Raw genomic sequence first — 8,992 nt, 5'->3', positions numbered from 1 at the left:
TTTAAATTTTTTTGACACAGTTTTGTAATTGTAATAAATATTTATGTGTCTTTGGTCCACTGTAGCAAGCTAATAGTAAATTCATTTGTGATGCCTATTTATTACAAAAGACTGGAGCCTTTCAACCCCTTTGTTGTTTGCCTGGCAACTCCTGGGAATTAATTGCAAGCTGTCAGAAAGGCAGATCTTGCAAATCCAGCCCCAGCCAGCTAATAGCGGGATTATTATTTAACAATTCAAGACTGTGAGAGGCTGCTTTTTATTCTACTCTGTTTGGCGGGTTTAAAGAGGTATTTAAAGAACTGAACAGCTGAGCCAGAAGTCAGTGTGAGTTCAATGGGGGATGCATTAGCAGTGGTCCCCCATCTGCAACATCCTCAGCGAGTACCGAGTTAACTGTGGCTGCAGGCAGGAACTGCTTTAAACAGCTGGTGACTCTCTGGGCTCTGGTGTTGGCCACATCCTCAAAGCAGCCCCAGTGGTGTGAAAGGACTCGGGGGACACCTCTGCTGTCCTTTGAGCTGAGTTAGGGAGGTGCAGGGGGCTGGTGCAGGTTAGAGCTGTGGGACTGCCAGCTCTGAGGATGCACGGTCCTGACCCATCCTGCTGTCAGCCTCATCTCATAACCCTGTTTGTGAACTCTCAGAGCTCCTTTTAAAACCAGTGGGGAGATCTGGGTTACTGGAAAGGCTTTTGCTGAACCTCCTTGCTTTGGTAGTTGGAGACTGTCTTCAACTTCCAGGGCAAATTTTACCCAAGGAAAGTTCATAACCACTTACTCTTGTTCCAGCTCTGTTTCTTTATTGAGTTCTTCTCTAAATACTGCTATTTATCCCTTTGTGTGTGTGTGAATATATGTATGTATATATGCATATAGCACATGAAGTCTTGCAAAATGCAATTAATATTATGCTGTATCTTTAGAAATGTCTGAGATTGAATTCTGGGGGTTTTTTTCAGCTGCTTTCTGTTGGTGACTCATCATCATTCAAGCCCAGCTGGTACACCTGGGTTCTTGGTTGTTTCTGACTACTGAAGCTTTATAGCAAATGTATTGTTACTGGCAGATAAGTGGAAAGCCTTGTGTTTATTACTAATGAATTCATCCCATTTTTATCACTTGACTCTTCAAGGTCATCTGGTTCTTACATTAAATACCTTTCCTTCAGTCCTCTGCCGGCAGTACAATTACAGCCTTTTTTAGTAATCTGTACACTTCATCAGTACTCCTCATGCTGCAGCTGTTAATGAAAGTACCAAGACAAGCAGATCCCAGGCTCCCTCTGAAAGGATCAACTCTGATAAGCTCCATCAAATCTGACACTGCCACTTTCAGCAATGCCTCTTTCCCCCAGCTTGTCCCTCTTTGATGGCCTTTAAAATCTGTTCCCAAGTATTTCACACCAGGGACCTCTGACCATTGGGTCTGGCATTACCTGGATCACCCTCTCCTCTTGTGTGTTTACCCTGCATTTCTTGATCTCTAAGACACCGGACTTTCTGATCAGTTCCTTCTCTACTCCACTTTCTGCTTACTTTTAATAATTTTAAATACCGTTTTAATGTCCTTTAACTTCTCCAGAGAAGCTAGGAGCTTGATCCCACAATGTTTTACATCTAGGGGTATGAATTCTGCGTAGCGTTGGCATTTTTCATTTGAAGAAATGTTGGGCCTCCTCCATGTGCAATCCCCTGAGGTCCTGAATTCACTTTCTATCTCTAATATTCTGTATTTTCTCACCATAGGTTTCTTTTTCCACTTTCTATTTCTGGCAGCAGCTATAATACATTTATCATGTTTCCCATATTTAACAACATACAAATATGTGGTGTTTCATGATAGATCCTTATCTCTGCAACAGACTGAAATACCCTATGAGAACATATGAAATCCAAAATATTTGGGATCAGCAGCTAGAGGAGCATGGGCTCTGGATGCCCATCTTGAAATGGGAGGACCTGCAAAGACAGAAGGAGGTCAGCCTGTAAAACACAGACCCTGTGCATTCACAGGGAGAGTGGATTGGAAGGATTTCCTTGTTAATGCCCCATATTTTTATCCAGTTTGAATTAAACTGCCACTTCTCCCATTTGCCCTGGCTCCTGTGACTGAATACAGCCTATTCGCAGGGAAGCTTATGCCATGAGTTCTGTCAGTGATTGAGGATGGGAATTAGGGTTATAGAATCATAGAATGTATTGGGTGGGAAGGGACCTTTGAAGATCATCCAGTCCAACTCCCCTGCAGTAAGCACGGACAATGTTACCAGATCAGGATGCTCAGAGCCCCATCAAGCCTGACCTTGAATATCACCAGGGTGGCAACCTGTTCCAGTGATCTATCACCCTCATGTTGAAGAACTTTTTCCTGATATCCAACCTAAATCTGCCCTTTCCTAGTTTAAAACCATTACCCCTCGTCCTATCACTACATGCCCTAGTGAACAGCTCTTCCCCAGATTTCTTGTAGGCACCTTTCAGGTACTGGAAGGTTGCTATAAGGTTCCCCCCGGAGCCTTCTCTTCTCCAGGCTGAACAACCCCAACTCTCTCAGCCTGTCTTCATAGGAAAGGCGCTCCAGCCCTTGGATCATCTTTGTGGCCCTCCTCTGGACCTGCTCCAGCACTTCAATGTCCTTTTTGTGTTGGGAGCCCCAGAACTGGATGCAATACTCCAGGTGGGGTCTCGCCAGAGCAGAGTAGAGAGGCAGAATCACCTCCCTGGATCTGCTGGCCACACTTCTTTGGAATGATGCAGTTGGCCTTCTTGGCTGTAGATGCACATTGGTGGCTCATGTCCAGCTTTTCATTTACCAGTACCCCCAAGTCCTTTTCCTCAGGGCTGCTTTCCAGCACATCATCTCCTAGCCTGTATCATTAATGACGATTGTTCTGACCCAGGTGCAGGACCCTGCACTTGGCCTTGTTGTACCTTAAATGGTTCACCTGGGTCCACTTCTCCACCTTGTCCAGGTCCCTCTGGATGGCATCCCTTCCCTCTGGCACATTAACCTCACCACCCAGCTTGGTATCATCAGCGAACTTGCTGAGGGTGTACTCAGTCCCGCTGTCAATATCATTAATGAAGATATTACATGTTTTGCTCTCCTGGGCCCAACTGTCTGGGTATCATCACTTGCAATGACTGGAGGCATCAGCTGGATTTCCTGGCATCGAACCTGCTTTGGACAGGTGACCACAGTGTCAGGTCCAACTTTCCACTGAAATTGGGGATAGGGATTCATTGACTTTAGCAGCTAAACTTAATCTACAGCAGTTGGGTCTGTGGTTCAAAATGAAGAATCGAGCCAGTAATAATTTATACATCTTATTTCAGACTTTTTTTCAACAAATGAATGAATATACATAATCCAAGGCCATGTTTTACTGAGTAATGCTTGCCAAGGACCAGTCTTACTTGTAGTATATTGTAAGCACCTCTAAATCAAAAGCATATCACAAGAATCTATAAATCAAACAATAGCTCCAAACACAGTAGTAAGTTATGCACCATCTCATAATTTATTATAATACAAACAAGTTTGCCAAACACAATATATTGTCTACTTATGAAAATATCAATATTCACAATTTAAATAGGTGATAGGTCCCATAATTTTCTATACCAGCAACTCATCTAGAAAGTATTTTGTTCCTAGCTGTGGCCTTCAAGGACATATACCTATAAGTAATTTTAAAACTGTCCATTCACAGCTTATTTTTTTCTAATTGTAGATATTTGAAATATAAATTAGAGTACAAAAGATCATCTCCACAACAAAGATGATTTTGTATCCAGGATACTTTTTCCCCTAAATAATAACACTATATATGTGCTTGGTTAAGTTTTTACTATTGGAAAATTAGGAGGTACAGATAATACAGCAAGACATTGGCTAGTTAGCAACAGTCATTGCAAGATGCTTCACACAACCAGCATAAGGCAAGTATTATCAACAGCAGCTCCGGTATGGCAGACTAAAAAGTCAAGGCTTTATTATCCAAACTGGACTCTAAGAAGGCTTTAAATGTCTGTTAACAAGATACAGCTTGGTCCAAAGTCCTGCTAAATTGATATGGATTGAAAAAAACAACCACAAAACCCACAAGCAACCTTCCCTTTGACTCCAAGGGGCTTCAGAAGTAAGCTCTTAAAGCCCTAAATTGTCAGAAATTAAATGACCAACTCGTTGTATATGAAAATTGCACCTTGTCATTTCTGAAATGATATGAAGAAGGATTATGAGTTTCTTCAAAGGAAGTTACAACAATTTAATGGGTTACTTTTACTGGGAAATAAAATATTCACACAGAAAGATTTTGTTTTTAAATATAGCAATTTACAAAAATACATCATCAGGACAGGAAAAAAATCAGATGACACTGCTAGTTTGCAGTATAAGCATTATGTTACAAAAAAGAATAAATCACACCATGTGAATGGCAGCATATGCCATGCACTTAATTGAAAGATTTTAATAAATAAAAGCCCTAAACATTCACTATTTTCCATAAGGTTACTCTTATTTTAAGTAGAATAGTGAATTTCCTGTATAAATAGGTTTTTTCAATAGATACATTCTCAAAAATTAACCACTTATCTATATAGATATTGCACTTCAGACTCATTCACATATAACTCAGACAAGCATTCCTCATAACAATTTTAGAATAAGTTATAAATACAGTGTTTTCTCCAAAATGAAACATACAGTACCTTTTTCATAAGGTAACTTTGGTTACTATCAACTGACAAACACCAGAGAGAGATTTCTGGGACGGGGGTAGAAGGCATGGCCACAAAACTCAATTTCTGTAAATCTGGTAGAGCAATAATTTTAACCTTGCTGTGAAAAATACAGCAAGGCTGAGCATCCTTCTTACATTTTATTATTGCAAGTAAGTGTGAAGTTCTGTTGAGATGATGGGGACAAACAGCCTAAAGGATGGGGGGGATTCTCATTTCCCTTTGAATCTGGGGAGATTTAGGTGGGTAACACCCTCACAGTAGGTGCAGGTGGGAAGGGTCAGCTTTTGCTCTCAGCTCCCCCTTCCCCCAGACCTGCCCCTCTCCCTGCTCTAACCAGCATGGTCCCTGGGGTGCTCCAGCACCTTGCAGAGGAGTGCTCTGCCAGTGGGAGAGGACCACATGGTGCACGCTCCCCAAGGCACTGGGCATCCCGTCTCTGTGCTCCTGACCAACCTGAGTAGCCTTGATCTCTCCTGAGAAAGCCTCTCCATGCATGATCCAGCCTTTGCCTCGGATCCTGGTCTTCATGGTTTCTGCCTTCTGCTGCCGTTCTCTCCTGGGGAAGGTGCGCTCAGGTTTTGGTGTGGGTTTTGCTCTTGCAGGATGCCAGTATGAGTTGGTGTGCAAATGCAGCCATTGTGGCAGAAGGGAACCAGGCTGTTGTCCTCAGCAGGACTTCTATAGCCTTGGTGTTTCTTAGTGGAAATGCACCAAAGCTGAACCATCCATGGGTCTTGGAGAGATGCTTTCAGCCCTCAGATCCCACTAACGTGGGACTGACTGGATCCCTTCTCAGAGGACCTCGCTTTGTTGGTCTTTGATGCACCATGAGCTCCCTGCTGGCAATGGAGATGGGCACAGGCACAAACGCAGTGCTAGCACCAGGCTGCTTATCTGCAGTTACTGAGAAACTGCTGTGTCCACTGACCACATTGTGCTTGTGTTCACCACATAAAGAAGTCTGCTCTCATGTTCAGTAAAGCTCTACTAAGTACCCAATATAGAAGTAAAAATGTGGTACGTGGCCCTGAGAGACCACATGCCAAGATTTGAAAAGGAGAGAAATTAAAAGAAATGCATTTTCAGCCTTCCTGTACATCTCTTCTCTCATTTTCTACACTCAGCATTGCTGGGATGCTGGTTTTTGAGTGTGAAGGAAGAGAAGTTAAGCTACTTTAAGGTAAATATTGAAAAGCCTTAGTCCAAGTTGATCTATGTTTTTACTGCTGTTGGGTATTTAATGGATTTCTTTCACAAATACTTTTTTTTAAACAATTAAATGGTAAATCTGCAATAGAATGGAATAATGTGTCAGAAGAAAATCTTAGGCTGAGGTTTTTATATGTCTAATCCCTAAAGGCCTGAACACGGGAATAACTGAGAATCATTAGTGATTAAGAAGGAACCCAAAGGCTGTGATCACTCCAGACCTCGCAGGAGCGGCTTCAGTGGGAGCTCTGCACCAGGCAGGACTCGGCCTCACTCTTGAAAGTCTTTAGACACCATAACTGAAATAGCTGGGAAAAGATGCTGCTTTTGTTCATGACTCTAGAAACCTCCGTCCCTTGAGCTCCCCTGTCTCAGTCACATTCTTAAATAACAACTTAAAACATAGTAATATTGTCAGCTTGCAGGATTGCTTTCCATGCTGAGGCTGCAACAGGTATTACATTGGTCCTTGAGCCCAAAAGGACTGGTCACAGTTTGTGTCTTGCATGCTGACTCCTGCAACGAGGTCCTGACAGCAAGACTGTGTGTGGTGGTATTTCATGTAGAAACATAATTTTTGGCAAGTGCATACACCAGAAATGGCATCTTCCACAGTAAGTAAAAGCATCTGTTTGCTCTGTCGACAGTGAACTGCATGGTCAAGTAAAATTTTGTAGTTGTGTTTTAAAAGGTTGTAATTAAACACTGTTGTGGCTCCCCCCCTCCAATGACTCTGGACTGCACTGGTGCTGGGATGCAAAACGTTTGAGTGTGACTGAACGCTAAGACTTGAACTCTGAAGCACATTCAAAATGCTGTGTAAGTGGCAGACGCCTTTGCCTTCTTACTTTTGCTCCTAAGATCAAGTGCTCCTTGTTCCCTCCTGACAGTCTGATCTGCCCTTGTTCTCCCAGGGAAATGAAAGCAAATGGCCACTCTTCCAAACAGCCATTTCAGGAAATTACATCTTGAAGATGTAACCACTTGAAAAGAACTTGCATCCAGAAACTCCAATTATTGCCCTTTTCATGGTGATATTTTTATAGGCTTTCCATTCTTATCATACTGGTAAACAAGCATTTTGATGCAGTGAGAGTTCGCTGGGGAAATCCAAGGGCTGCTTGTTATGGAAAAGTTATGGTTTGTATAGAATTGCACAGGTTGCTTCTGACACTTAAAGAAGGCTTTCAGCATGGCAGCTGCCATTGTGCGAAACCTTTTGCTAATAAAACAGTAGAGGAAGAAATTAATTGCAGTGTTAAGCAGTGCTAGCATATTGGCGATGTCCGACACAATATGTACCACCCAGCTGTTGTTTATAGGCGATACGTAGAGGTGATACAATATCATGATTATTCTTGGTGCCCAAAGTATGGCAAAAATAGAAGTTATAGTAAACAAAATGGCTGTTGTTTTCCCTGTGGAGTATCCTCGCAGTCGGAAATTGCTCTTTCGCCGCAGCTTGTACACAATGATGGAATTCAGGATGAAGAAGATGGAGCAGGGCACTAAGTAAACGGTAAAGCAGTGGATCCAGATGAGGACGTGATGCACTGATGTGCTTATGTAGTCTTCGATCCAAATATTGGGCCACCAGTAGTAGGGGATGCTAGTCATAAAGCAGGTGATATAGACACTAACAATGACTTTTCGAGTACGAGCAGGGTAGGAGACTGTGTGATACTTCAGTGGATGGCACACAGCTATGTACCTATCAATTGTTAGTGGAACCGTAATCCAAATGGAGGTATGGATGGAAGAAAATTCCAAGACCTCAATTACTTTGTCCAGTACCTGAGGCATCTGTTTGTTTAAGATGAAGTCTTCCATGAGGAAGTCAACAAAGACGATGAAGAAGAGAACCAGGATGTCACCAGCAGCTAGAGCTAGAAGATAGTTATAGGAGGACTTCTGCCTGCGAGCCACGAGCTGGGAAAGGATGATGACTGTCAAGATGTTTGCTGTGGAGACAGAAACACAGAATTATGCTATTAAAACGCAACACTACATTTTCTGAGCACTTGCTTGGAGTAGTATCTCTGTTCAAGCACTTAGCATTACTGCCTTTATTAAAGCTCAAGAAATCAAAAGGAAAACACTACAGTTGGGCCCCTCAGATGTGGCTTTGCTCCCAGCTGTGGGATGCACTGACTCTCAGTGTCCCAGCAGACCAGGACAAGGGACAGAGAGAAAGTCACTTCACTGCAGACACAGGGTAAGCTGATGTCCAACAGCCCTTTGCTGTCTTCTCAGAGCAGAAGTAGAGGTAGAGTCATAGCTCTGGCTCTTCTGCTTCTCTCTGGTCAGCCCCACTGCTGCTGTGGGCATGGCAGCAGTGTCCTGAGCAGGGGGTGCTGGGACCCCCACACATGCACAGGGAGGCAGGGGTAGGAGGAGGGAGCAGAAAGAGAAAAAAAATAGTATCTCTCACACACGTGCGCGCACACACTTTCTTATTTCCCCTCCTTTTTACATTTTTTTTTTCACAAGTGACAAATGAGAGGGGCGGGCTTTGGAGAGAGACATTTTGTTCCTCATCCCAGCTCGTGGTGCCTGCCTGTTTTACTTTTGAACTCCATCTAAAAAGAGCCGAAATAAAGCCACCTGGATTAGGTAATTCTCCCGTGACTGAGTGGGATCCCAATTGAGAGGAGGACTGAAAGACTTCCAGGGAAATGTGTCCTCAGCTCTTCCTGAGAGCTGGAGGTGCTTTGCAGCACTTGAAGTTTTCAGGTCTGCCCAGGATGAGCCTCCTGTACTTCAGTCCTGCCTGCCCTGACCTGCTGTCCTACAGATAGGCTCTGGGGAAGCATCTCCCTTTCTGCCACTGAAACAATCAGCTTCACAAAGACCTGCTTGCTTATCTTGCTGCTATTTAGAAGTCCTTCAACCAGAAGGCAATTTTCCTCTGAAGTGTACAGCTGAGTCTTTAAGGAAATCCTGCTGGTCACATCAGATGTGATGGATGTTCTGGTTCAGCCCAAGTGTAAACATCCCTTGGTTTCCTGAAAAAGAATCTGCTTGCAACTCTCTG

The 8,992-nt window shown here is 43.3% G+C and overlaps 1 protein-coding gene across 1 annotated transcript; it reads right to left on the bottom strand.

Moving 5' to 3' along the window:
* Nucleotides 1-6,984: 6,984 nt before the first annotated feature.
* GPR139 (G protein-coupled receptor 139) lies at nucleotides 6,985-8,677 on the bottom strand (the record flags this gene model as incomplete). Its single annotated transcript, XM_010184962.1, has 2 exons — nucleotides 6,985-7,919; nucleotides 8,588-8,677. Coding segments are annotated over 2 exons (1,025 nt in total), but the record flags the coding sequence as incomplete, so codon positions are not given.
* Nucleotides 8,678-8,992: the final 315 nt, after the last annotated feature.

Source organism: Mesitornis unicolor, unplaced genomic scaffold, assembly GCF_000695765.1.
Source record: "Mesitornis unicolor isolate BGI_N332 unplaced genomic scaffold, ASM69576v1 scaffold495, whole genome shotgun sequence".
NCBI classification, from domain to species: domain Eukaryota; kingdom Metazoa; phylum Chordata; class Aves; order Mesitornithiformes; family Mesitornithidae; genus Mesitornis; species Mesitornis unicolor.
This window is presented reverse-complemented; position numbering and strand designations above follow the sequence as displayed.